Consider the following 27677-nt stretch of genomic DNA (forward strand, 5'->3'; position numbering starts at 1 on the left):
GTTCTAGAGGTTATGGGATGGGTTTGGGGTTGGGATGGGTTATGGGATGGTGTTGGGGTGGTTTACACGGGTTATGGGATGGAGTCGGGGGGGGGGGGGAAACAAAGGGAATGTGCGCAGTCCCCCTCCCATTTTAACCCAAGGACCAGTGTCTTCTGGCTCCCGTGCCATGCCCTGTCCTACAGCCCCCTCCTCATGCCATGTGGAACGCCAGTGCCAGCAGTGCCAGCAGTGCGGCCACCATGTTAGAACCCTGGCCATGTCACAGCAGTCACCTTGGTCACCGCTGCCCCACGCAACGCACTCACCTCTGAGAGCTCTGGCCATTAACAGCCATGTGGGGAGCTAAGAGAGCGAGGCTGGAGGATTCCCAGGATTTAGGTGGGAAGATGTAGCTGGGGACAGCAGGGTCGAAGAGGAGGAGGAGGGGGCCCGCCAGGACCATCAGGCGGCAGACAGGCAAGAGAGCCCGTTCCCGTCACGGCTGGACCAGCCATGTGACCCCCTCCATGGAGCCCATGGAGGTGGATCCACCTCCTGATGAACCCTTAATAAGCCCTCCGGCCCCTAACGGAGCCCATAACAAAGCCTCTCCTCTTTGCATTGGCAGGAGAAGCCCCTTCAATCCTACCAAAGGATCAAACTGGATGTGTGGAGCAACTGGGGGTACGCGGAATACACCTGCGTGTACCGAGTGGAAATCCACGGCAACGCCTAAAAACCTCTAAAAACACCTAAAAACCCCTAAAAAGCCCTGATAAAACCTAAAAACCCCTAAAATAATCTAAAAACCATTAAAAACCCTAAGAAACCCTAAATCCCCCTAAACTCTGATGTCTATTAGAGGGTTTTAATTAGGGATTGATCATTCAATGAAGAGATGTCGATAACTTTCTGCCCGCCTCGAGGCTGGTTGGGGGGAGGGAGGAGCTGCGGGGATGAGTTGGGTGGGTGTTTGGGGGGAGACCGGGGTGGGGGCCGGGGCTAGGCCACAGGACAAGCAGGCCAACTTGGCCAAGTTCCCCAGGGCACAGCACATGCTGGATGAGGCAGAGGAACGTGCTGACACGGCTGAGTCCCAGGTAACAAGCTGCAGGCACGGAGCCGTGACATCAGCATCAAGGTGGGTTCCTACCCCACATCCCTGCCCTCCATCTTCTCACCTCCCTCCATCTCCTTTCCCAATAGAAAGGACTCGGTGAGGAACGAAAGCTGCAGATGCTCTGCCTTCCAGCCCCAACCTCTGATCTCACAACCCCTTTGGATCTCTCAACTCTCCTGCTTTCAGCCAATAAGAATTGTTGAGCGGCAGCAGCTGCATTTGTGGGACAGGGCTTAGTGTGGGTGGTGCTGTGGGGTTGGTGTGGGAGCCACGGGAGATGGAGGGTGGCCAAGAGTGTGAGTTGGCCACTCAGGCCATCCCACAGTGCCGTGAACTGTGGTACTAAAGGGCTGGACTGGAAGCACTGAGGTTTTGAGGGCCTGATGCACAGAGGGAGGCCAAAAAAGAGACCACGAGTCCATGAACATTTGTGGCACAAAGGAAGGCTTAGAGCTGTAATGGAGAACACACCTGAAGGCACAGATGCCTGCAAGCTGTCCTAGAGGCATAGGGGGAGGCCTAAAGGCTTAGAGATTGCCCAGGAGGCTTAGAGGCCTTAAGGTAAAACAGCCTGGAGGGAGGCCGAGAGCCTGGCCAAGAGGCCTTGCAGCTTAGTAGTCTTGAGGCCAAAGGGAGGCATGGAGGCCAAGCAAGAGAAAGCCTAGAAGAGCAGAGGCCAAGAGGAGCTGGGGGTTGTACTTGTACCTCGAGGTCTGGACACCTACAGCTCAAGAAGCCTGAAGACCTTGAAGCTGGACTAGAGGTCTTGAGACAGAGAGGCCAAGAGAGCCACAGGGTGGCCCAGGGGCACTCAGGCACCAAAGAAGGTGCAGAGGTGTACAGACTTAGACACCTATGGGAGGGCTTAGAGGCATGGAGGTCCAGAGGAAGGCTGAGATGGCTAGAGGACTAGAGGCCTCTCTCCTGGCCTGCAGGCCAGGTCTAGTGCTCTCTCTCATTGGCATCCGTGGTCTCTCATCCTCTTGAAAAGCTTCTTGTTCCATAGGTCTCCATTAACCCCTTGGTTACTAGGTGTAGGCCCTCAGGGCCACCACACAGGTCTGTAGGAATTAGGCCTCAAGGCCGCTAATGATACACTCCTCTTTGATGGCTGACCAGAGGTGATGGCTGGTGAGAGGACGCTAAGTGCTGGCTTCAGTTTAACTCTTTAATCCCTTTAGTTCCTTTTGAGCAACCTCTATTACCATTCTGCTGAGAATGGTTTAAGTTGCACCTGTGGCTGGCATCAGGAGCAACTTAATTAAACCACTGCAGAGCTTCAAATAACATAAAGAAACAAACTGTTGCATGTTCTAGGGGAATATGCAGACATCACACAAGACAGATTATGCACAGATCACTGATTTTTCTAGAAGATCAATCTATCCCCTGTTCTTGCTGTATTCTTTCCTCTTTTCCTCCTTTCCAATCTCATTTAAAGGAAATTCTCATCTCACTGCCTGGACAATTGTTTTCATAACACTTCTGGGCATGTGTCATTTCCATAACCGACTGGTCCTGACTGCGCAGCACTCCCCATTCACACCAGCTACTCCGTCAATTGAAAACAAAACAAGTGAAAAACAAGCAATCTGAACAGCCAGCAGGACCCAGCTAAGCTCTGCTGTGTGATCTACCCCTGGATCTGAGGGGTCACCGTCAGGAAGCGCCCGCTGTGACCAAAGCCAGCCACTGGGAACATCCCTACATCCAGCATGTCAGCATAGATGGACCCAAGGATGGGAGCTGGAGATGCTTCTGCAGAAGGCCACCTGATCCCAGAGGAGCCATTCCAACGTGCTCCGCAGCTCTGTATACTATAACCAGTGGACATAAACAGACACAACTTTAGCCTGGGGCCTGGGGTGGGGGGGTTTGGGGAACACAACCAGTGCCCTCCAGGCATACAGCAGGGCTGCTGGCTGCTCATGGCAGTGTTCCATACTCAGGACAACTGCTGGTGGCCTGTGCTAATAGGCACAAGGGAACAGGATGCCACAGCTGAGGAGAAGCCTGTTTGGCAGTGTTCAGGCTCAGCACAGAACACACCAAATCCTCTGCCATAGTTTCTCAGTGAGGCCTGCACAACAGACAAAATGCTCTCAAAGGCTGTGGCACAGCACTTTTTCCTGCATCAAATCTAACAGAGTGCTTCTGTTCAAGACACCAAGCATTGCCATCCAGTGCTTCCAACACTATTCCTACTCCCCAGCTGACAGCCACCTCTGACACCATGGCCTGGGACGCTCCCTGCCATGTGTGTGAGACCTCTGTGTGAGAAAAGCTCAACATCCAAATTTTCAGGCAAGGCAAGGATCTTAGTGATAGCAGCAATGTTTATTCATTATTGCAATAACGGGCACGCAACCCCTGCCGGTAAGGGAGAAATTGCATGCTGATGGGTGCAATCCATGCCGTTATATACTCTAAGTCTAATGCGGGTGATGCTCTCCTGGCGTTCACTCATTGGTTTTTTTAATATGCAGTGGTTACCAACCTGTTGTTTTTGATGTGCTGTCATTGTGAAGCAGGTGGGCAATTTTCTTAAGGCATGTTCACTTTGTTCTGTACTGGGTTCTCCCTTTTCCCTGCACACCTGCCTTACGTCAGTGCTCAGTCCTACCCATGTCAAATTGCCCCGCTAGTGGAAGAAAAACAGTCAACCCCTGTTAGTGCTCACTGCTCTAGTGGAAGAAAAATGACTCACCTCACAGCTTCACTGTTTCATGAGAGGGTTCAGTAAAGGCCTGCACTGCATACAGAAAATGTTGGTCCCACAACAAAGGCCTGCTCTACATACCAGAAGCACTTGCTTCACTGCAAAAACACAATCTATCTCCCTCATGCAGATGTCTATTACCCAGAAGAAGGCCAGATCCTTCTGTCTGTTACCTGCTCCTCTTATCAGTGGTTAGCAACAGGACTCAGGGGAGGATCAGGATCAACTGTCAGGAGGACAACTGGTCCCACATCTCGGAGCTGACTCAGCTCTCCAGCTTGGCAAAGGGCAGAGCCACAGGGCTGCCATGAGCTGCAGGACTGCTCTGCTGCTGTCCTTTGGGTTGTGAAGCTAGTGGCTGGCAAAGTCCAATTTTGCTCACTTTGCCATGGAACATCAGGGAAAAAGAGAGACAGGCTCTGGGCTCAGGATGGCTTGGGGCACTGGTCCAGGAAAAGGGCAGAGCTCAAGAGCGTTGCTCAGCATCCTCACAAGACCACTACTCACCATCAGGATGCTGTGAAATCCAGTGCACAAGGCAGTGGCGCGACTGTGTGGTCACAGCGATTCCCCCAAAGGCTGGGCAGAATCTGGAGCTGGCACGTGGGCAGTCTAGGAAGGGTGGGAAGGAGATGGATGGCATCCCTCAAGGAACAAACAGCCAGAGGCGGAAATGTTTACTCCCCTGCTCTGTTCTCCAGGCTCACCATAGCAATCACATTTCCTCTGCTCTGGTTGGATGGCTAAGCTATCAATTGGATCTTCTAATGAGCCAGCAGGATGAGGAATGGAGCAGAGATTTTGGAAATGTGCTTGCTGTCAGGGTGCTGAGTTTTGGCCTGCCCCAGCACCGTGCATCTCCATGACAAACACAACATGGGAGGTGGCAAAGGTGACGGGGCCAGGGGGTGAGCTGGCAGAGGAGGAGGAAGGTTGGATGCCCGGCAGTTTGAGGGGGACCCACTGTATAATCAGCAAGTACATAAATGACAAGTATACAGAGAAGTAAGGCTGGTCTTTAGAGAGCATATAGCAGGAAAGATGATTGCAGTGGAAAAGGATAATCAGAAATAAATGGAAAATGGTCACCAGTGTTGTAGGCTCACAAGAAAACTCCAAGAGGAGCGATCTCTAAAAAGAGATCCTGCCCCTGTGGCAGTCAGCCCTTCAGTGGGTCTAGGAGAGATGAAGCCTTCACCTGTGCTCCCTCGGCTGACTCATTGCTCACCTCAGGTGATCGATCAGAGGTACAGGCCATGATTCAACACCTCCCATATACTCCACCCCTTTATGGCCTGAACCAGTGATTGCGTTAACTAAAGGGTGAGTCTTCCCTAATTCAGAGATCTGACACATCTCAATGCTTGTATAATTTCCTGTCACAATACATGCTGACACAATTTAAAATGAGTGATGCTCAATTAAAGTTCATGTTCTTTTATGGGCCAGTGCCAGATGGTGCTACTGGAGGCATGTGGTTGTGAGGTGCAGGTCCATCCTACGCTCCATCAGTCCCATGCAGACCATCACCAGATGCTGCACATGATCTGACAGCAGCACTGGAATGCTTTGATGGCATTTCATTCCTTCCGCTGATCCTAGAGGCCCAAAGACTCACCGGGAGTAATACGGATGTTTCAGGGGTAGCAGGAGGGGAGTGTCTGCCCTCCAGGGCAAGATACAGGTCGTATTTCTATCCTGGGTCAACGCTTCAGCTTGTACTGGGGCATGACCCAGCCGCCTGTACCACACCTTCTGGCCAGATGTCTGCAGCTGCATAACTTTCATGGTTGTGTAATGTTTGCTATTGGTTTCCCACCTCACGACATCCTGTGGAGCGCAGAGAAGAACTACACAGCCCAGAGGACCTCAATTTCAATTACATTGTATTATATTGTGTTATCTTGCATTCCAACATTGTAGTTAGTAAAGTAAGTCTTCCTCCTTAGATCGTTGCTGCTGCTGCTCTGTTTGTTTCCTTGAGCCCAGCTCCCATCCACCTACCATTTTCCTTTTTCCCTTCCCACATTTTGGAGACCATGGGGGGCACAGGCCTACGGCACCCCTGTCACAGACATGGATTGATCTAGATCTAGTGTTAGGACAAGAGGGAATGGTTTTAAACTGAGGTGGGAAGGCTTAAATTAAATACTAGGAGGAAGTCTTTCACTCTGAAGGTGGTGACGCACTGGAACAGGTTGCCCAAGGAGGCTGTGGATGCCCCATCCCTGCAGGCATTCAAGGCCAGGCTGGACGTGGCTCTGGGCAGCCTGGGCTGCTGGTTGGCGACTCTGCACATAGCAGGGGGTTGGAAGTGGATGAGCATTACGTTCCTTTTCAACCCAGGCCATTCTATGAGTCTGTGACTTTCACAACCCCTGCCAGCAGCACACGGCCTGTCCGTGCCCAGGATGAGAGCAGCTGTGCAATGGCACAGCCATCTTTACTAGGGCATCCAAAGGAGCTCGGAGCTGTTTCTGGGAATTCCAGCCTTGGGCTGGGGGCAAACCCACGGGGTCTGTCCCTCCTGGGCACACCCTGTGAGCTCATAGAAGGCGTCACTTGGCCCTCACAGCTGTCAGCCATTATGACATCAGAACCTGCCGTCCTACTGAGCCACACTGCAGAGCTGTGCAGCACTGCAGTCCCGCGAGGAGTGCAGAGCAGGCGAGTGGAGAGGTGCTTGTGTTCCTGGGAGGAGAGCAAGCCGTTCTCTGTGTCTGTGCGAGGAGTGAAGGAGCCAAAATGCCAGCCCAGCTGGGCAGGTGGGTGCAGCAGGCCCAGAATGTAGGGAGGGGAAGCCAGAATCACTGTGTGCTGCCGGGCTTTCTCCAGCCAGGCAGCTCAAACTCCCTTTCCGTGGGCACAGCCCTGTTCCTGCTCTCGGGAGGGCCAGAACGGGGCCAGGCCGCTGCCCACCTTAGCACAGCAGAGCCCCTCACTCTCATGCGTCCCATGGGTGCTGTGGCACTGGCCAGCTCTTGCTAAAGGGCCCCCTGGGACTCACAACTCTGCTGGGCAGAGGAACCCGGTGGCAGCTGTCTGCTAAAAGGATCCCAGGAGACCGTGTCCCCACGCTGGGCTGTGATAACCACCATCTGATCTCTCCCTTAGGCAACGTGTCGCTCAAGAGAGGGGAAGGAGGACTCCCGTCCTGCTTCTAGCGGTCCTTTCTGGTGAGTGTTCCCTACCCAAAGCCATCCCAGCACAGCCAAGGAGCGGGACTGTCACACACGGCATGTCCCCACTGGGTTGGGAGGAGGGAAATGGGCTGCAGGGCTCCGAGCACTCTGGCAAACTAATGGTCTCTCCTGACTGATATCTCCCACAGCTGGAGCCTTCCTCTGGATATTGGGAGCCTGGGGAAATGTCCTGCAGGTCAGTGCCACAGCGTGCGGCAGAAGACAAAGCTCTGCCCTTCAGCCTCCGTGGGGACAGGAGGAGTTTGGCCATGGGCCCATCGCTGCTGAGACTCCGTGGGCTCCTGAGCCAGGCTGGGGGCTGCCTTGGCAGCAGGACGGGCTTTGGTGTGGCAGCATCTTCCCAGTGCCCAGCACGGAGCTCAGGCTGAAGGCAACAGCACATGGGAAGAAGGGGCCTTTGGCCCGTCCGTGACACTGTGGAGTCTGGAGGGATGGGAAAGCAAGCGGAGAAGCAGCAGATGCTCTGCAGCACGTGGAGGGCTGAAGGGCCCAACTTTGGGCAGCGGTCCTCTGCAAAGTGCTGGGAAGCAGCAGGAAATTCTGCCAGCGGCTCCCTGGGAAGCTCCTTTGGAAGCTCTGGCCGTGCTCCTGGTGCTTCCTCCCATCAAATGCTTTTCTCTTCCAGGTGGTGTCAGCAGGACCTGTGCATGAGCTCCCGTCTCAGGGGTAAGAACACTTCCTTGCCATGCACCTGGCTCTGTAGCTTGGCCTCGGCTGGCTGTGTGCTCCATGCACGCCTTCACCTTGTGCCCAGGGCTCCAGCCTTTCCCATCTATATGGTGAAGGCAGCCCTTGGCAAAGCAAAGGAACCAAAGGGGCTGGGGGATAAGGAAGGGCACAACCCCCTGGAATCCTTCACCTCGTGGCACTGGAACTCTGACCTGCGGGGTGGACGTTGCTGAACAAGACTTGCTTTGCTTTGCCTTCAGGAACTCAATGGCTGGGCGAGACTTCCACCTGATAAGTTATGAGCGGTCAATCAGGACGCATTTCATTGCACAAGCAGTGTATGATGTCCTTGGGGAGAATGGGATCGACGAACTGACGAGACAGGTAATGGTACTGCTCCCTTCCAGCCCTTTACAGGGACAGCTCTGTGCTCTGGCCGCCTGCCCCACACCTGGCTCTCAGGCTCAGCCTCCCCTGTGTCTTGGAGCTACTTTGCTCCCCACACTGAGAGCTGATGCTGGTGCTGGCTGCACGGTAAAGCTGGGATCAGGGTGCTCTGTGCAGAGCCATGAATTCCCCCTGGCTGGGCCCCAGCCAGAAGCCTGCTGGGCTTGGCTTGGAGGCTGGATGCGGCCCCTGCCAAGAGACTTGTGCTTCAGACTTCTTAGCTGGAAGGGCCATTCTCCAGGCCAGCTGCAACTGGAGCTCTGCAGAGCCTGGCTGGCTCAGGGCACGATCTGACTGCCTGTCCAGGCTGTTCTACAGCAGACACGGGGCTGGCAACACTGGGATCAGGCAGAGCCCAAAGTCCATCTTTGCTGTGTCTCTGGAGTGCAGTTCTTGGGTAGGACTCCCTGCTCACACCCATCTCCTGTCTTTGTGCTCACTGCTGTCTCTCCATTCCCTGTTTGTTGCCAGGAAATTTTTCTGTTGACACGGACTGAAATTGACAGCATCGTGCAAGACAGCTACTTGATGCCCAACTGGGCTCTGAAATCCCTGGGTATGTAGACAGCTTCAGACTCAGCAGTTCCCATACACAGCGGGAGGGATTCTGCACCCCAGAGCCCCGCCAAGAGCTTTGGGGAATGAGCATTCACTCCTTCAGCTTGTCTCTGGGCTGTCCCAGTGCACATCTGTCCATCTTTATTTCAGGTGCCACTGTTGATGCGGAGAGGACAACCAAGAGTTACGGTGGGAAAGGCCGGCTTTCTCCCTTCTTTTCCACCGCAAAGTCCCCTGAGACCCTCTTGCAGGTATGGCAGGAGAAGTGCTGACTGTGGGCTTCCCCCCTTGCTTTCACCCCCCTCCCCCCGCAGACACCCCACAGAGCCCCATAAGGGCTCCCCCTCCATCCCCCAGCCCTTACTTCCCCCGATCTGTCCCCCTCCATCCTTTCCCCCTCACCATCCTTTCCCCCTCCCCAACCTTCCTTCCATCCTTCTGCCCCCATCCTTCTCCCCCCTTTCTTCCACCACCCTTCCCCCCCATCCTCCCATTTCCTCCCTCCATCCTCCCCGATCCTTCCCCCAGTCTTTCCTACCCCCAACCCTTCCCCCCATTCTCCCTCCCCCCATCCTCACCCCATTCTGGCTGCACATCCATTTCCTTTGGCCCAGCTGCTCTGCTCAGCCCACACTCTTCCCCACATCACTGACACCAGCGTTGGGAGGGTGCTGGGCTGACAGATGCTGGGGAGGGCTGCCCCGCCGGCTCTGGGCAAGCAAAGAAAGGCGGTTGACTCCAGAGCTGTTGTCCAAACCTTTGCATATTCCCCTCCTGTCCCTTGAGTAGTGTTCCATTACGGGGAGCACGGCAGCCCACACAGAAGACAAATTCTGTGCTCCTTGCCCAGCATCCAGCTCTGGCGACTCTTTGCCTCACCGCTGATGGACGCATCTCTCTCATTTCAGCCTGATATTTCTGTTGGAAACTGCTGGGCATTCCAAGGTTCGCAGGGCCACGTTGTCATCCAGCTGCCTCAGAACATCTGGCCCACAGCTTTCACCCTGTGGCACGTCTCCAAGGTGGTGTCTCCCTCTGGGGAGGTCAGCAGTGCCCCCAGAGACTTTGCCATCTTGGTAAGTCTCTGCCTGCTGCTGCTTCTGGAGGCCCCCGAGGAAAAAGCTTTGCCATAGAGCCCCATAAGAGCCCATTGAACCCCTATAGAGCCCCAGAGACAACCAACAGAACACCATAACCGCAACATAAGACCCTATAGACCCCCACAGACACCCCGAAGAGCCCTATAGAGCCCCCACAGACACCCCATAGAGCCCCATAATGCTCCATAAGACCCCATAGAGCTGCACAAGAAGCTCATAGAGAACCAAAGAGCCTCATGGTGCCCCACAGACACCCAACAGGGCCCCATAAGGGCCCTACAGACACCCAACAGAGCCCTATAACTGCCACATAGAGCCCTGTAAGACCCCATAGAGCCACACAAGAGCTCATAGAGCACCATAGAGCCACACGGTAGACACCCAACAGAGCCCCATACGACCCCATACAGTTGGGAGCTCCCAAATTTCAGTGGTGGGCTGCTGCAGAGCACGGCATCCTGCCTGAGGGCACCGAATCCCTCGGCTGGTTCCATGTCTCCAAAGGCCTCTGCTGCTCTTTGTGGCCGAGCAGCTGGGAGCAATTGCTCCACGTGCCCTGACTCAGGTTCGCCCTCCGCTGTGCTCCAATCCTACCAGAGCACAGGGAGGGTTGGAAGGGCTCCCACCTTTGGCCTCAGTGTGTTCTTTATGGCACGGCCTGCCTAAGTGTGACTGCCATCATCTCTTGTCTTTGAGGGAGTGGATGAGGACGAAGTGGAAACTCTCCTGGGACTGTATGTTTATGACGTGGGTGGAGATATTGCGCAGACCTTCGACGTTCAGGTATGGCAAGTGCTAGGGGGGAGGCTGGGCTGCCTGCACGGCATGGGAAGAAAGAGCTTTCCTGCCCACCCTCTGCTCTCCAACATGGCCGACTCCCGTGGGGTCCCTTTTGCAAGCCTTTGGAAGCACTTGTTGTGCCGGGGCTCTTCCCATGCCCATAACAAAGCCTCTCCTCTGCTACTGCTTCACTTGTAGACTGAGGCCTTGAAATAACTAAAAACTGCTTCACTTGTATACTGAGACCTTGAAATAACTACAAACTACTTCACTTATATACTGAGACCTTGAAATAACAACAAACTACTTCACTTCTATACTGAGACCTTGAAAGAAAAGATTATTCTCTTGTTCTAAAGGCACAAACAACATTTGATTCCCACACTGATAAGATGGCTGATAACAAGAGAGGGGTCTGCATGCTAAACAACTATTGAATATGGATCAGAATTCCAGAAAATCATTGACTGTGTATTAGGTTTACCCATATCTATGGGGCGAACAGTGGGAGCTATGGGGCACTATGAGATCTATGGGATGCTTTGGGATCTTTGGGGAGAACAGTGGGAGCTATGGGGCACTATGGGGCACTGGTCCCCCTCCGGCCCATAACAGAGCCTTTCCTCTTTGCATTGGCAGGAGAAGCCCCTTCAGTCCTACAAAAGGATTAAAATGGATGTACGCAGCAACTGGGGGAACGCAGAATACACCTGCGTGTACCGATTCGAAATCCACGGCAACCCCTAAAAACACCTAGAAACCCCTAAAAATCCCTAATAAACCCTAAAAGCCCTAAAAAAACCTAAAAACCATAAAAAACCCTAATAAACCCTAAAACCCCCTAAACTCTGATGTCTACCAGAGGGTTTTAATTAGGGATTGATCATTCAATGAAGAGATGTCGATAACTTTCTGCCCGCCTCGAGGCTGGTTGGGGGGAGGGAGGAGCTGCGGGGATGAGTTGGGTGGGTGTTTGGGGGGGGGACTGGGGTGGGGACCGGGGCTAAGCCACAGGACAAGCAGGCCAACTTGGCCTAGTTCCCCAGGGCACAGCACATGCTGGATGAGGCAGAGGAACGTGCTGACACGGCTGAGTCCCAGGTAACAAGCTGCAGGCACGGAGCCGTGACATCAGCATCAAGGTGGGTTCCTACCCCACATCCCTGCCCTCCATCTTCTCACCTCCCTCCATCTCCTTTCCCAATAGAAAGGACTCAGTGAGGAACGAAAGCTGCAGATGCTCTGCCTTCCAGCCCCAACCTCTGATCTCACAACCCCTTTGGATCTCTCAACTCTCCTGCTTTCAGCCAATAAGAATTGTTGAGCGGCAGCAGCTGCATTTGTGGGACAGGGCTTAGTGTGGGTGGTGCTGTGGGGTTGGTGTGGGAGCCACGGGAGATGGAGGGTGGCCAAGAGTGTGAGTTGGCCACTCAGGCCATCCCACAGTGCCGTGAACTGTGGTACTAAAGGGCTGGACTGGAAGCACTGAGGTTTTGAGGGCCTGATGCACAGAGGGAGGCCAAAAAAGAGACCACGAGTCCATGAACATTTATGGCACAAAGGAAGGCTTAGAGCTGTAATGGAGAACACACCTGGAGGCACAGATGCCTGCAAGCTGTCCTAGAGGCATAGGGGGAGGCCTAAAGGCTTAGAGGTTGCCCAGGAGGCTTAGAGGCCTTAAGGTAAAACAGCCTGGAGGGAGGCCCAGAGCCTGGCCAAGAGGCCTTGCAGCTTAGTAGTCTTGAGGCCAAAGTGAGGCGTGGACTTCTTCCTTCTTCCACCCGGGCGGTAACGCCGGACAATCCACCCGCCCTTGTTTCTCCATCCCCGGTACCGGAACTGAAAAGAGCCGAAAAGAGCCGAAAAAAGCCGAAAAAAGCCGAAGTTCGGCTGGTGTTCGGAGCCGGTTCGGCTGCCGGAGGAGCCTTCTGAAGGGCCTTCCGGTTTACTTCCGGGTTGGTCTGGCGACTTCCGGTCCGGTTCGGCTCTCTTCGGAAGTATTCGGAAGCGCTCGGGTCGTTCTGAAGCGACTTCCGGTTTACTTTCGGTTTGCTCCGAGATCCACTTCGTCTCCGTTCGGAAGCGCTCGGGTCTTTTCGGAGCGAGTTCCGGTTTACTTCCGGGTTCCTTCGATTTCACCTTCGGAATTATTCGGAACCGCTCGGGTCGGGTTCGGAACCACTCCCAGCGACTTCCGGTTGACTTCCGGGTTGTTACAGGCGGCTTCCGGTCGGGTTCGGAGCTGTTCGGAACCTTTCGGAAACGCTCGGGTCCATTTCGGGATCGCTACGAGCGATTTCCGGGTTTTTCGGGCTTCGGTTCCGTTCGGAAGCGCTCGGGTCAACTTCGGAAACATTCAGAAACTTTCGGGTCCATTTCGGAGCCGTTCGGAGCCGTTCGGGGTCGCTACGAGCGACTTCCGGGTTTCTTCAGGCTTTGGAACCATTCGGATCCTTTCGGAAGCTCTCGGGTTCACTTTGGATGAGCTCGGAAACACTCGGAAACGCTCGTAGCCCTTCGGGTCCACTTCGGAGCCATTCGGGATCGCTACGAGCAATTTCCGTGTCTCTTTGGGCTTCGGACCCTTTCGGAACCATTCGGAACCGTTCGGAAGCGCTCCGGTCGACTTCGGAGACGCTCGGAAACACTCGGGTCCAGTTCGGAGCCATTCGGGGTCGTTACGATCGACTTTAGTGTTTCTTCAGTCTTCGGAACCGTTCGGAACCTTTCGGAAGCGCTCGGATCGACTTCAGAACCACTCGGGTGCACTCGGAAGCGCTCGGAGCCGCTCGGGTCAAGTTCGGAGCCGCTCCGCTCGACTTCCGGGTTTCTTCGGGCTTCGGAAACCTTCGGAGCCGTTCGGAAGCGTTCGGAACCCGGAAGTCCCTTTATGCCTCTCTAAACCCGGAAGTCTCTTCTACCCCGTCCAACTCTATGGCCCTGGAGGACCGTCTCAATACAATCAATGCGTTGCCATCTGTTTAATGAGTTACAAGCGTTAATTAATGAGCTTTAATTAATCCCGGAGCAACATCCGGGTCTTTTCTAGATCCGTACTGAAGAGGCGAGCCAAGATGGCGGCCGGGAGAGACCGGAAGTAGCGATTGAGGCGCTGGGTTTGGAGTTCCTATAGGTGCCAAATAGTGAGCCATTAAAATGAATGGAGGCTCTGAGCTGCCAAACAGTCTTCCATAGGAATGAATGGAGGCCCATAGGTGCCAAATAGGGATCCATTCGAATGAATGGAGGGCCAGGGATGCCAAATAGTTACCCCATAGAGCCCCATAGAGACCCCATAAACCCCATAAAGACCCCATAGCACACCATAGAGCCCTATAGCCCCCCATAGACCCCCATAGAGACCCATAGACCCCTATAGACCCCCCATAGAGCCCCACAGACCCCAAAAGACCCCCATAGAGCTCCATAGAACACCATAGAACCCCATAGAGCCCCATAGACCCCCATAGAACGCCATAGAGCCCCATAGACACCCCATAAACCCCCACAGACCCCCATAGGACCCCATAGAGCCCCATAGAGCCCCATATAGACCCCATAGAGCGCCATAGAGACCCATAGACCCCCATAGACACCATAGCTGCCAAATAGTGACCCATAGACCCCTATAAACCCCCCATAGAGCCCCATAGACCCCCATAGAGCCCCATAGACCCCCATAGACCCCTATAGACCCCATAAGGCTCCATAGAGCCCCATAGAACCCAATAGGACCCCATAGAACCCCATAGAGCCCCCATAGGACCCCATAGAACCCCATAGGACCCAATTGGATCCAATAGGACCCCATATAGACCCCATAGCCCCCCGTAGAGCCCCACAGAGCCCCATAGACCCCCATAGACCCCTATAGACCCCATATGGGGCAATATGGATGACTATTTGGCAGCTATGGGGTCCTATGGGACTCTATGGATCACTATTTGGCAGCTATGGGGCTCTATGTAATCCAATGGATCACTATTTGGCAACTACGCTTTCCAATATAAACTAAGGGATCACTATTTGGCAACGCTGGTTTCCTATGTCTTTTAATGGCTCACTATTTGGCAACAATGGGCCCCTATGTATACGAATGACTCCTTATTTGGCACCTATGCATTCCAATGGCTCACTATTTGGCAACCGACCCCTCCAAGGTCCTGGCAGCTTAAAGGCGTTACCTGAAGGAGCGACTGGATGTAAATGAGATTCATTGGTTCCATCCAGGTCCTGGCAGGTCGATACGGAGCCCAGTGGAAAACTCCGCCATTAAATGGTGCCGGAGGGGAACCTAAGGGGGATAGAAAGGTCCTGGAAGGTTAAAGGAAGGGTCCTGGAAGGGGAATATGGGATTATATGGGGGTATTAAGGTCCTGGAAGGGGAAGAATGGGGTCTAATGGGGTCTTATGGGGTCTATGGGGTCTTATGGGGTCTATTAAGGTCCTGGAAGGGTAATAATGGGGGTCTATGGGGTCTTTAAGGTCCTGGAAGGGTAATAGTGGGGTTTAATGGGGTCTTATGGGGTCTATGGGGTCTTATGGGGTCTATTAAGGTCCTGGAAGGGTAATAATGGGGTCTTATGGGGTTATTAAGGTCCTGGAAGGGGAATAATGGGGTCTAATAAGGTCTTATGGGGTTGAGAAGGTCCTGGAAGGGGAATAATGGGATCTAATGGGGTCTATGGGGTCTTATGGGGTCTATGGGGTCTTATGGGATCTTATGGGGTCTATGGGGTCTTATGGGGTCTATGGGGTCTTATGGGGTCTTATGGAGTCTATGGGGTCTTATGGGGTGTTTAGGGTCCTGGAAGGGGAATAATGGGGTTTAATGGGGTCTATGGGGTCTTATGGGGTTCAGAAGGTCCTGGAAGGGTAATAATGGGGTCTTATGGAGTTATTAAGGTCCTGGAAGGGTAATAATGGGGTCTATGGTGTTTAATGGGGTCTTATGGGGTCTTTAAAGTCCTTGTAGGGTAATAATGGAGTCTTTGGGGTCTTATGTGGTCTATGGGGTCTTATGGGGTCTAATGGGGTCTATGGGGTCTGATGGGGTCTGATGGGGTCTATGGGGTCTTATGGGGTCTAATGGGGTCTATGGGATCTTATGGGGTCTTATGGGGTCTATGGGGTCTTATGGGGTGTTTAGGGTCCTGGAAGGGGAATAATGGGGTTTAATGGGGTCTATGGGGTCTTATGGGGTTGAGAAGGTCCTGGAAGGGTAATAATGGGGTCTTATGGGGTTATTAAGGTCCTGGAAGGGTAATAATGGGGTTTATGGTGTTTAATGGGGTCTTATGGGGTCTATGGGGTCCTTGTAGTGTAATAATGGAGTCTTTGGGGTCTTATGTGGTCTATGGGGTCTAATGGGGTCTAATGGGGTCTATGGGGTCTTATGGGGTCTATGGAGTCTTATGGGGTCTATGGGGTCTTATGGGGTCTTATGGGGTCTATGGGGTCTTATGGGGTCTTATGGGGTCCTTACCTTTAAGGTCATATAAATACCGCCATATTTGCTCGTTATCCACCTGGGTGTAATTAACATCCCGCACTAATTGACTTAAATTAATGGGGTGGTTCAAGGTTTGTAGGATCTGGACATTCCGGAAGCTTCCGATCCAATCCCGATCACTACGAAGCTGCCAGGACCCAAAAAAACCCCGTTATTAACCTGCCAGGACCCAAATCCCCCATAGAACCCAATGGGACGACCCTATTACCTCCCTTTTACCCTTCCAGGACCCAAAACCCCATAGAACCCAATGGGAAGACCCTATTACTTCCCTTTTACCCTTCCAGGACCCAAATCCCCCATAGAACCCAATGGGAAGACCCTATTACTTCCCTTTTACCCTTCCAGGACCCAAATCCCCCATAGAACCCAATGGGAAGACCCTATTACCAACTTTTACCCTTCCAGGACCCAAAACCCCATAGAACCCAATGGGATGACCCTATTACCAACTTTTACCCTTCCAGAACCCAAATCCCCCATAGAACCCAATGGGAAGACCCTATTACCTCCCATTTACCCTTCCAGGACCCCAATTCCCCATAGAACCCAATGGGAAGACCCTATTACCTCCCTTTTCCCCTTCCAGGACCCAAAACCCCATAGAACCCAATGGGAAGACCCTATTACCTCCCTTTTCCCTTTCCAGGACCCAAACCCTACATCTCCTCAACGGAACCCCATAGAAACACCCAACCACCTCCATTTTAACCTTCCAGGACCCAAGTTCCTTCTTATCCCTTTTCCAGGACCCAAATCCCCATAGAACCCAATGGGACAACCCCAAATCCCCATTATTAACCTTCCAGGACCCAAATCCCATATAAAACCCTATATCTCCCCCATAGAACCCAATGGGACGACCCCAAATCCTCATTATTAACCTTCCAGGACCCAAATCCCATATAAAACCCTATATCTCCTCAATGGAACCTCATAGAAACACCCAACCATCCCATATAAAACCTTATATTTCCTCAACGGAACATGATAGAGAGACGCAACCACCACCATTTTAACCGGCCGGGTCCCCTCTTTCACCTCAACCCCTTCAATCCCTTCTAGGACCTTCCAAAACAGCCCCAAAAAACCCATTTTCCACCCCCCCCCCCCCCATACCTGTAGAGCCTCAATTAAGATTTCATTCGGGGTCCCATTAACAGCCTCATCCACCTCCAACGTCTTCAGCTCCTCGTGGGTCCCATAAAAGAGAACGAGGACGAGTTCTTTTGGGGTCCGGCTTTTATTTCCTTCCCCCCCATCTTCTGTGTTTTGGATCCAATGAAGAACGTTCCGGGGGAAGAAAAGGACCTGGCCGACTTCGGCTCGGTAGGTGGTGACGTTGGTTGGGGTGACGATGCCGATCCAGGCTGTGCCCTATAGATTATAGGGGAAATCCTATTAGATTTAGAGTAGACCCGCGAGGTTAAGGGGTTATAAGGTGGGGAAAGAAGGGATGGATAAGGCGAAAGAGGAATCGAAAGTGTAGGATCAAAAGCGGAAGAGAGAAAGAGGAAGTGGGAGGAAAAGCGAGATCCATGTTGTGCCCTATAGAATATAGGGTAAATCCTATAGGGTTTTAGGGTAGACCCACGAGGGAAAGGGTTATAAGGTGGGGGAGGAAGAACTGGATGAAGCCAAGGAGGAAGAAGTATAGTATTAAAGGTGGAAGAGAGAAAGAGGAAGTGGAAGTAAAACCAAAGGCCACCCCCAATTAACATGGGCCGCCCCTATATATAACATGGCCAAATCCTATAGGATTTTAGGGTAGACCCGCGAGGTAAGGGGATTATAATATGGGGGAAGAAGGTTTGGATGAGGCCAAGGAGGAAGAGGAAGTATAGGATTAAAGGTGGAAGAGAGAAAGAGGAAGTGGAAGGAAAAGCGAGATCCATGCCATGCCCTATAGAATATAGGGGAAATCCTATAGGGTTTTAGGGTAAACCCGCGAGGTAAATGGATTACAAGGTAGGGGAATAAGGGTTAAATGAAGCCATAGAGGAAAAGGAAGGATATTCTTAAAGGTGGAAGAGAGAAAGAGGAAGTGGAAGCAAAACCAAAGGCTGCGGCCTACCTGCACCACGTAGCCATGGACGTTGGCATTAAAATGCCAGTCGGGGACCCGGAGCGCTCCGGGTTTGATCCTGATTAAAGCCAGGCTCATTTTGGCTTGATGCTCGTGGAGGCTTTGAGCGAAGATGCGAGCTTCTCGATCCGGATAACGCTTGGGATCCAGCCGGTACGTCGCCCATTGGATTTCACCTCCAGGGTAGCGTTGTGGCTGGAAAGGAAATGGGCTTATTCCTTTTCCTCTTCCCCCTCCCCTTCCCCTTCCCATAGGAAAGGAAGAAGGTACCCCATAGGACCCTATAGGACCGCATAAGCCCCATAGGACCCCAAAAACCCCATAGGAAGCAATAGGACCCCATAGAACTCCATAAGACCCCATAAGACCCCATAGAACCCCATAGGACCCCATAGGACCCTATAAGACCCCATAGGACCCCATAAGACCCCATAGGACCCCATAGGACCCTATAAGACCCCATAGGACCCCATAGGAACCATAAGACCACATAGGACCCCATAGGAATTAATAGGACCCCATAGAAACCCATAAGACCCCATAGGACCCCATATGACCCCATAAGACCCAGTAAGACCCCATAGACCCCATAGAGACCCCATAGAGACCCCATAAGACCCCATAAGACCCCATACACCCCATAAAACCCTATAAGACCCCATAGACCCCATAGTCTCACCCTATATCCTCCTATAGGATGAAGCCGTTAGTGCTGTGTAACTACTGCCTCAGCCGTATGCAAATGAGGGCTGGAGGAGAGCTCTGATTGGTTGAAAGACCAGGAAAAGCTTCGTTTGATTGGTTAATAAAGGGAATTTGGGGCTCCTTCCTTCCCCTTATGGGGTTCTATGGGGTCTTATGGGGTTTATGGGGTCTATGGGGTCTTATGGGGTCTTATAGGATCCTATTGGTTCCTATGGGGTCTTATGGGGTCCTATGGGGTCCTATGGGGTCATATGGGGTTTATGGGGTCTAATGGGGTCCTATGGGGTCTTATGGGGTCCTATGGGGTCCTATGGGGTTTATATGGGGTCCTATGGGGTATTATGGGGTCTAATAGGGTTCTATGGGGTCTTATAGGGTCCTATTCATTCCTATGGGGTCTTATAGGGTCCTATGGGGTTGTATGGGGACTTATGAGGTTCTATGGGATCTTATGGGGTTCTATGGGGTCTTATGGGGTCTAATAGGGTTCTATTCATTCCTATGGGGTCCTATGGGGTCTTATGGAGTTCTATGGGGTTCTATGGTGTCTTATGGGGTCCTATGGGATCTTATGGGGTTCTATGGGGTCTTATAGGGACTTATGTGTTCTATGGGGTCCTATGGGGTTTATGGGGTCTTTTGGGGTCCTATTGATTCCTATGGGGTCCTATGGGGTCTATGGAGTCCTATGGGGTCTTATGGCATCCTATTGGGTTTAATGGGATCCCATAGGGTTCTGTTGGGGTCTTATGGGGTCCTATTGGTTCCTATGGGGTTCTATGGGGTCCTATGGGGTCCTCTTGAATCCTATGGGTTCCTATGGGGTCTTATGGGGTCTTATTGGTTCCTATTGGGTCTTATAGGGTTCTATGGGGTTCTACGGATTCCTATGGGTTCTATGGGGTCTTATGGGGTCTCTTATGGGATTCTATGGGGTCCTATTGGTTCCTATGGGGTCTTATGGGGTCCTATGGGGTCTTATGGGGTCTCTTATGGGGTTCTATGGGGTCCTATTGATTCCTATGGGGTCTTATGGGATCCTATGGGTTTCTATGGGGTCTTATGGGGTCTTATGAGGTCCTATTGGTTCTTATGGGGTCTTATGGTTTCTAATTATCCTATTGATTTCTATGGGGTTTATGGAGTCCTATGGGGTCTTATGGAGTTCTATTGGGTTCTATGGGGTCCTATTGGTTCCTATGGGGTCTCTGGTGTCTTATGGGGTCCTATTGATTCCTTTGGCGTCCTATGGGATCTTATGGGGTCTTATGGGGTCAATGGAGTCTTATAGGGTCTTTTTGATTCCTATGGAGTCCTATTGGTTTCTATGGGGTCTTATGAGGTCTTACGGGTTCTTATGGGGTCTTATGGCTTCTAATGGGGTCCTATTGATTCCTATGGGGTCTTATGGGGTCCTATTTGTTCCTATGGGGTCTTATAGGGTCTTATGGGGTCTGTGGGGTCCTATGGATCCTATGGGGTCCTATGGGGTATTATAGGGACTTATGGGGTCTTATGGGGTTCTACGGGATCTTATTGGGTTCTATGGGGTCCTATTGATTCCTATGGGGTCTTATGGGGTCCTATTGTTTCCTATGGGGTCCTATGGGGTCTTGTAGGGACTTATGGTTTCTATGGGGTTTATGGGGTCCTATTCATTCCTATGGGGTCTTTTAGGGTCCTATGGGGTTCTATGGGGACTTATGAGGTTCTATGGGGTCCTATGGGGTCTCTATGGGGTTCTATGGGGTCTTATGGGGTCTTATAGGGACTTATGGGTTCTATGGGGTATCATGGGGTCTTATAGGGTCTTATTGGTTCCTATGGGATTCTATGGGGTCGTATTGGTTCCTATGGGGTTCTATGGGGTCTTATGGGGTCCTATTGGTTTCTATGGGGTTCTATGGGGTCCTATTGATTCCTATGGGGTCTTGTGGGGTCCTATTGGTTCCTATGGGGTCTTATGAGTTCTTATGGGGTCTGTGGGGTCCTATGGAGTCTATGGGGTCTTATGGGGTCTTATAGGGACTTATGAGTTCTGTGGAGTCCTATGTGATTCTTATGGGGTCCTATTGATTTTTATGGGGTCCTATGGGGTCTATAGGGTCTTATAGGCTCCATCCCCCCCATATACCCCATACCCCCCGCAATAACACCAGACCCTGTCTCTCTTCCGCCATCTTTATTCTCATCCAACCGCATCCATCATCTCCCCCCTCCCCCCCACCCCCGGCCACACATCGACCCTCGTTAACCCCATAATTAACCCCTCAATTAACCTCTTAATTAATGCCTTAATTAACCCCCCCCCGCCCATATTAACCCCATCGGAACGAAGGAAGAACAAGACGCCGACCAATCGGGCACCAGCTTTGTTAACGCATGCGCATTAATTAATTATGCAAGTGAAAGGGGCGTGGCTTTGTCAAACCCCACCACGCCCAATCAACTAACATTGAGACCTCATTAGCATGTGATTATATATTCATGAGCCACTGACCTGATTTGCATAGCCCCGCCCCCTTTCCCGGTCCCTGTTATTAAGTGCTAATGAGGCCTCGATTAATGGATTAATTAATTAATGGCAGCTCATTAATTAATTAATCATTAATTAACTAATTAGGGGGGGGCGGAAGTCGCTCCGTCGTCGATATGGACCTGGAAAGAGAAAAGATGGAGTTAATTAGGGTTAATTAGCCTAATAATTAATAATCAATTAATAATTAATTAATCATCTGTCATGGTTTTGTAATTTTGTAATTTTGCTATCAGTATTCCACATCATAACATCATGTCAAGTAGAATACTAACAGAAGATACTTCTGTTGAATGTGCAGTCCACAGAAGAAGACTACGTATCCCAGAGAACAACAGGAGTAACAATAAGTCACAGGACCAGGACTCTATATAATCTCGTTCTCAGGCTGGAGTGCCCTCCTTCTTCTCTCGAACTTCTCGGAGAGGGGGAAGTGTTCTAGCCGTGTTGCCTAGAGTTCACAGTAGGCCTCTCGGTTTTCGGAGACTCTCTCTCTCTGTTTCGTTCGATTTGTTAGCCTCAATTATATTATATTGTGTTATCTTGTATTTCAGTATCATATTTAGTAAAATAAGTTTTTCCTCCTTAGATTGTCGCTGTTTTATCCCACTCCCTTTTTTCCCCCTCCTTTCCGGGCCCCGGGGGGGGGACCCACGGGGTGGCTTCCCCTGTCACGAGCATAGGTAAATCTAAGTAACCCGTGACAGATTTTTTGGTGGAGAATGCGGGCATAGAGCTTTTTAGCTTTTAGAACGACTCTCTCTTTACTCTTAAAGAGCTTCGTTAGGGGAGTGTTATCTTTTCATAGCTGCTCACTGAGAACGTGACCTTGAAATACCAGACAAATTGTCAACATTAAGGGCTGCTGTACATTCTCAGCATTGCTATCTAACTTTTGTGTAGAAAACAAAGGGATTTCTTTCTCCCTTAGAGCAAAGCTAGCTAGCTCTGACTTTTACAGAGCCTGCCAGCTATGAATCCACTCTTCATCCCAGTTGCTCTGTTTAAGGGATTGAAAGCAATTATGATCTTCTTAAAGTATTGGTCAACTATTAACACCATAATTTGGTGTTGTGGAATTGTGCAGGTATATAGCCTAATAAGGTGGATACTGATGGAGACACCTGCCTGGTACTTTTATGAGATGTGGTATGGTCAGAATTTTGGCACCTACACCCCAGATGGAATTGTGAATCTTACAAACACTTGCATCCCAGATGGAATTGTGAATCTTACAAGTACTTGCATCCCAGATGGAACAGGCAATTTTACAAACAGCACCATGTTTAATTCATTGTACAGGCTAAAAAAACCCTTTTTATTTAGGTTGTACTCTCAAATTTCCACACGCCTTTCAATAACTGAGATAGGGTTCATACTTGCATCCATGTTATCACTATTAATGAATGCATATATGTTCCTATGCATTCGTTCTATGTGGAAGTCTCCTCCAGAACCAGAGAATGATGACTGGCAGGGAATATGGAAAGGTTTAGGAAAGGTCTTAGAAGCATGGGGACCCGCAGTGTCATGGGATTTCACTCTTGAACACCTAAGGGACCCTAAGAAATTAAGTGAGTATTTGGGTCAGAGATCTAAGGAGGTAAACCTTATGTGGGGTTTGGCTTATGCATACCGTGCTTTGTATCATACTATTCTGGAGAGAGAGAGTTTCCGATCTGAGATTCAAGCCCAAGTTAATTCTGATCAGTCACAGGAGGCATCAGTAGCAATATCAGTTGCCCCTGTGGAAGGCAAGAAATGGAAACGGGTGTCCATGCGTCTAGAACGAAAAGAAGGAGAAGCACAGGGGGGGGCAGCAGAAGACCCAGGTGCCGGGCATGGAGCAGTACCGAAAAAAGCAAAGGCAAAAACCAAGAGGCATGAAGAAGAGACTGATGATGAGGAGGAAATCACCTATTGTCGACCTCTGAAGCTGACTGAAATCCAAGGCTCAAGAAAGGAGTTCACACGGCGTCAAGATGAAGGTATCCTTGCTTGGTTGCTTCGCTGCTGGGACAACGGGGCCAACAGCTTGTCTCTAGATGGTAATGAAGCTCACCAACTAGGAAGCATTGCCCAAGATGCAGGTATCGACAGAGGGATTAGCAGATGTTCGGATGGAGCTGCCACTCTCTGGTTGCGGCTGTTAGAAGCCGTGAGAGAAAGGTACCCCTATAAGGATGCTTTGAAGCCTAAATTTGATAGTTGGAATACCGTCCAAAAAGGTATTCAGCGCCTGAGGGAATTGGCCATGGCGAAAATGTTGTACAGCCCTGATCCAAGCGAACTTGACCCTGAGAGAGTGAGGGCCGATCCTGACATGTGGCAGAAAATCACAAGTACAGCACCAGAGAGAATTGCACAGTCATTGCTATCAGGATCTAAAGGATTCGGGGACAGATGGCCCCGAGTTGTTGAGCTGATTATAATGCTTCAAACCACCGATCAGCAGCTCCCTCAACTGCATGCTGCAGTTTCTGCCATCTCACGGCTAGAAGACCGAGTAGATGAAATGTGCAAGAAATTGTTTCCATCAACTAATCGTAATGATCCCGTAATAGTATCAGAAACAACTGATGAAGGTCAATCCTCGTACGGGCCACCAGGTCTAATGAAGGATCTGATCAAAGTATTCCAGTCCTACTCCTCAGCTGCATCATCAAAAGTCTCAGCTGTTAAACGCACACGCTTCCCAGCTCGAGCAAAGAACAACAGTACGATTGCACCGCGTGTTTCCATGTGGCGCTACCTACGTGACTGTGGAGAAGACATGAGGAAGTGGCATGATCAGCCTACTTCTGCACTACAAGCACGGGTGAAAGAACTACTAGACATACCAACCACCAGTGGAGTTGCTCCAGTCATCACAGGTAACCAATAGAGGGGCCCTGCCCTCAGTCAGGGGAGGGAAAGGGATAATAGAGTTTATTGGACTGTGTGGATTCGATGGCCTGGCACATCAGAACCACAGGAATATAAGGCGCTGGTGGATACCGGTGCACAGTGCACCCTAATGCCCTCCAGTCATGAAGGGACAGAATCAATCCATATTTCTGGAGTGACTGGGGGCTCTCAAGAATTGACTGTGCTGGAGGCTGAAATAAGCCTCACTGGCAAAGACTGGCAAAAACATCCTATTGTGACTGGCCCAGGGGCTCCATGTACACTGGGTATTGATTACCTCAGAAGGGGGCATTTCAAGGATCCTAAGGGGTATCGATGGGCCTTTGGGATAGCTGCTGTAGATATGGACAACATTAAGCAGCTGTCTGTTTTGCCTGGCCTGTCAGAGGACCCGTCTGTTGTGGGGCTGCTACGAGTAAAAGAGCAGCAGGTACCGATTGCTACAAAGACAGTGCACAGACGGCAGTATCGCACCAACAGGGATTCCTTGCTCCCCATTCATGATTTGATTCGCCAGTTGGAGAATCAGGGAGTGATCAGTAAAACTCACTCACCTTTTAACAGTCCCATATGGCCAGTGCGTAAAGCCAGTGGAGAATGGAGGCTGACAGTAGACTACCGTGGCCTGAATGAGGTCACACCCCCATTGAGCGCTGCTGTGCCAGACATGTTGGAACTCCAGTACGAGCTGGAGTCAAAAGCAGCCAAATGGTATGCCACCATTGACATTGCCAATGCCTTCTTCTCTATTCCTTTGGCTGCAGAATGTAAGCCACAGTTTGCCTTTACCTGGAGGGGCATTCAGTATACTTGGAACCGTTTGCCCCAGGGGTGGAAACACAGCCCTACCATTTGCCATGGGTTGGTCCAAACTGTACTGGAACAGGGTGGTGCTCCTGAACACCTGCAGTACATTGATGACATTGTTGTGTGGGGTCATACAGCAGAAGAGGTTTTCACTAAAGGAGAGCAGATCATCCAAATTCTTCTACAAGCCGGCTTTGCTATTAAGCGAAGCAAAGTAAAAGGACCTGCCCAGGAAATTCAGTTCTTAGGTATAAAGTGGCAGGATGGACGTCATCACATCCCAACAGATGTGATCGACAAAATCACTGCCATGTCTCCACCAACTAGCAAGAAAGAGACACAATCTTTCCTGGGTGCAGTAGGCTTTTGGAGGATGCACATTCCAAACTACAGCCTCATTGTAAGCCCCCTTTATCAGGTGACGCGGAAGAAGAACGATTTTGCATGGGGTCCTGAGCAGCAGCAGGCTTTCGAACAGATTAAACAAGAGATAGCCCGTGCTGTAGCCCTGGGGCCAGTACGGACTGGACAGGATGTAAAGAACATCCTCTATACTGCTGCTGGAGAGAAAGGCCCCACTTGGAGTTTGTGGCAAAGAGCCTCAGGAGAGACCCGAGGCCGACCCCTGGGATTCTGGAGTCGATCATATAAGGGGTCTGAAGAGTGCTACACTCCAACTGAGAAGGAGATCTTAGCCGCGTATGAGGGGGTTCGGGCTGCTTCCGAAGTAGTTGGGACTGAAACACAGCTCCTTTTGGCACCTCGACTGCCAGTGCTGAACTGGATGTTCAAAGGACAGGTTCCATCCACTCATCATGCTACCGATGTCACCTGGAGCAAGTGGATTACGCTGATTACACAGCGAGCGCGAATGGGAAACCTCAATCGTCCAGGAATCCTAGAGGTAATCATGGACTGGCCTGAAGATAAAAGGTTTGGAACATCACCAGCAGAAGAGGTATCACGTGCTAAAGAGGCCCCACCATACAACGAATTACCAGAAAATGAAAAGAAATATGCCCTATTCACAGACGGATCATGTCGCATTGTAGGGAAGCATCGCAAATGGAAAGCTGCTGTGTGGAGCCCCACACGACAGGTTGCAGAGGCCACTGAAGGTAAGGGAGAATCAAGTCAGTTTGCAGAGGTAAAGGCTGTCCAGCTGGCCTTAGATGTTGCTGAACGGGAGAGGTGGCCAATGCTGTATCTTTACACTGACTCATGGATGGTGGCAAATGCCTTATGGGGATGGTTACAGAGGTGGGAACAAAATAATTGGCAACGGAAGGGTAAATCTGTTTGGGCCGCTGAATTATGGAAGGACATTGCTGCCTGAACAAAGAATATGGTTGTAAAGGTGCGTCATGTGGATGCACATGTGCCCAAAAGTCGGGCTACTGAAGAACAACAAAACAACCATCAGGTAGATAAAGCTGCCAAAATTGAGGTGGCTCAAATTGACTTGGACTGGCAGAATAAGGGTGAATTATTTCTAGCTCGATGGGCTCATGAGACCTCAGGCCATCAAGGAAGAGACGCAACATATAAGTGGGCCAGAGACCGAGGGGTGGACTTAACCATGGACGCTATTGCGCAGATTATTCATGATTGTGAAACATGTGCCATAATTAAACAAGCCAAAAGGATGAAACCTCTCTGGGAGGAAGGGCGGTGGCAAAAGTATAAATATGGGGAGGCGTGGCAGGTTGATTATATCACCTTGCCACGATCTCGCAGTGGTAAGTGTTATGTACTCACCATGGTAGAGGCAACCACTGGGTGGCTTGAAACATACACAGTACCCCATGCTACTGCTCGAAACACCATATTAGGTCTTGAGAAACAAGTCCTGTGGCGACATGGTACCCCAGAAATAATTGAATCTGATAATGGGACACATTTCAAAAATTCTCTTATAAATACTTGGGCCAAAGATCATGGCATTGAGTGGATTTATCATATTCCCTACCATGCACCAGCTTCTGGTAAAATTGAACGATATAATGGGTTGTTGAAAACTATGTTGAAAGCAATGGGTGGTGGAACATTTAAGCACTGGGAGAAGAATCTGGCAGAAGCCACTTGGTTGGTCAATACTAGAGGATCTGTCAATCGTGATGGTCCTAGTCAATCTAGCCCCCTACACACTGTAGAAGGAGATAAGGTCCCTGTTATACATGTAAAGAACATGTTGGGAAAAGCTGTTTGGGTCCTTCCAGCTTCTGGAAAGGGCAAACCTATCCGTGGAACTGTCTTTGCCCAGGGACCTGGGTGCACTTGGTGGGTAATGCAGAAGGATGGGGATGTTCAATGTGTGCCACAAGGGAATTTGATGCTGGGGGAGTGCAGTCAATAATTTTATGTATCTATATATATATATATATGTTTGCATGTGTAGTGTATTTTAGTTATTATAGTTGTACATTTAGTTATGTTACATGCAATTCTACTATTTAGCTATCACAATTTTACATACGTGTATATATATGTATATATATGTATATATTAACCATGATGTAATAATGTAGAATAAGGGGTGGAATGTC

General features: G+C 50.8%; 2 protein-coding genes and 2 long non-coding RNA genes across 6 annotated transcripts; 1 reads left to right on the forward strand and 3 right to left on the reverse strand.

Annotated features, from left to right (window-relative positions):
• The first annotated feature begins 1693 nt into the window (after positions 1-1693).
• On the forward strand, positions 1694-11118 carry LOC107307587 (SUN domain-containing protein 2-like). 3 transcript variants are annotated; one of them, XM_085533469.1, is made up of 8 exons: positions 1694-6586; positions 6936-6997; positions 7153-7690; positions 7954-8077; positions 8612-8696; positions 8849-8949; positions 9607-9774; positions 10495-11118. In XM_085533469.1, the coding sequence occupies exons 4-8, from the start codon at positions 7961-7963 to the stop codon at positions 10774-10776; spliced, it is 753 nt and encodes a 250-aa protein (XP_085389595.1). In that variant the 5' UTR covers positions 1694-6586; positions 6936-6997; positions 7153-7690; positions 7954-7960; the 3' UTR covers positions 10777-11118. The 3 variants fall into 3 exon arrangements, with proteins under 3 accessions (XP_085389595.1, XP_085389596.1, XP_085389597.1); XM_085533470.1 differs by lacking the exon at positions 1694-6586 and having other exon boundaries at positions 6620-6997; XM_085533471.1 differs by lacking the exons at positions 1694-6586; positions 6936-6997 and having other exon boundaries at positions 7038-7690.
• Positions 11119-12122: 1004 nt separating this feature from the next.
• LOC146751788 (uncharacterized) lies at positions 12123-13745 on the reverse strand. Its single transcript, XR_014941110.1, has 2 exons — positions 12528-13745; positions 12123-12417 (listed from the first exon to the last, which is right to left on the reverse strand). It is a non-coding gene; the product is annotated as an uncharacterized LOC146751788 (long non-coding RNA).
• Positions 13746-14693: 948 nt separating this feature from the next.
• LOC146751789 (uncharacterized) lies at positions 14694-18507 on the reverse strand. The gene is made up of 4 exons (XM_085533576.1): positions 18165-18507; positions 17210-17467; positions 16064-16217; positions 14694-14872 (listed from the first exon to the last, which is right to left on the reverse strand). Exons 1-4 carry the CDS (start codon positions 18426-18428, stop codon positions 14694-14696), a joined length of 855 nt encoding a protein of 284 aa, XP_085389702.1. The 5' UTR covers positions 18429-18507.
• A 2729-nt stretch (positions 18508-21236) lies between these two features.
• Positions 21237-23448, reverse strand: LOC146751790 (uncharacterized). Its single transcript, XR_014941113.1, has 2 exons — positions 23335-23448; positions 21237-21539 (listed from the first exon to the last, which is right to left on the reverse strand). It is a non-coding gene; the product is annotated as an uncharacterized LOC146751790 (long non-coding RNA).
• Positions 23449-27677: the final 4229 nt, after the last annotated feature.

This window comes from Coturnix japonica, unplaced genomic scaffold (assembly GCF_054131305.1).
Source record: "Coturnix japonica strain WE unplaced genomic scaffold, WE-NBRP24 Scf061, whole genome shotgun sequence".
Taxonomy (NCBI): domain Eukaryota; kingdom Metazoa; phylum Chordata; class Aves; order Galliformes; family Phasianidae; genus Coturnix; species Coturnix japonica.

Coding starts and splice junctions, on each gene's coding strand:
- LOC146751789 (XM_085533576.1), bottom strand. CDS start 18,428: ATGGGAAGGGGAAGGGGAGGGGGAAGAGGAAAAGGAATAAGCCCATTT. Junction 17,468..18,164: donor TCCATGGCTACGTGGTGCAG/GTAGGCCGCAGC, acceptor TATAATCTATAG/GGCACAGCCTGGATCGGCAT. Junction 16,218..17,209: donor TCTTAATTGAGGCTCTACAG/GTATGGGGGGGG, acceptor GGGTCCTGGCAG/CTTCGTAGTGATCGGGATTG.
- LOC107307587 (XM_085533469.1), top strand. CDS start 7,961: ATGGCTGGGCGAGACTTCCACCTGATAAGTTATGAGCGGTCAATCAGG. Junction 8,697..8,848: donor CTGGGCTCTGAAATCCCTGG/GTATGTAGACAG, acceptor TCTTTATTTCAG/GTGCCACTGTTGATGCGGAG. Junction 9,775..10,494: donor CCAGAGACTTTGCCATCTTG/GTAAGTCTCTGC, acceptor CTTGTCTTTGAG/GGAGTGGATGAGGACGAAGT.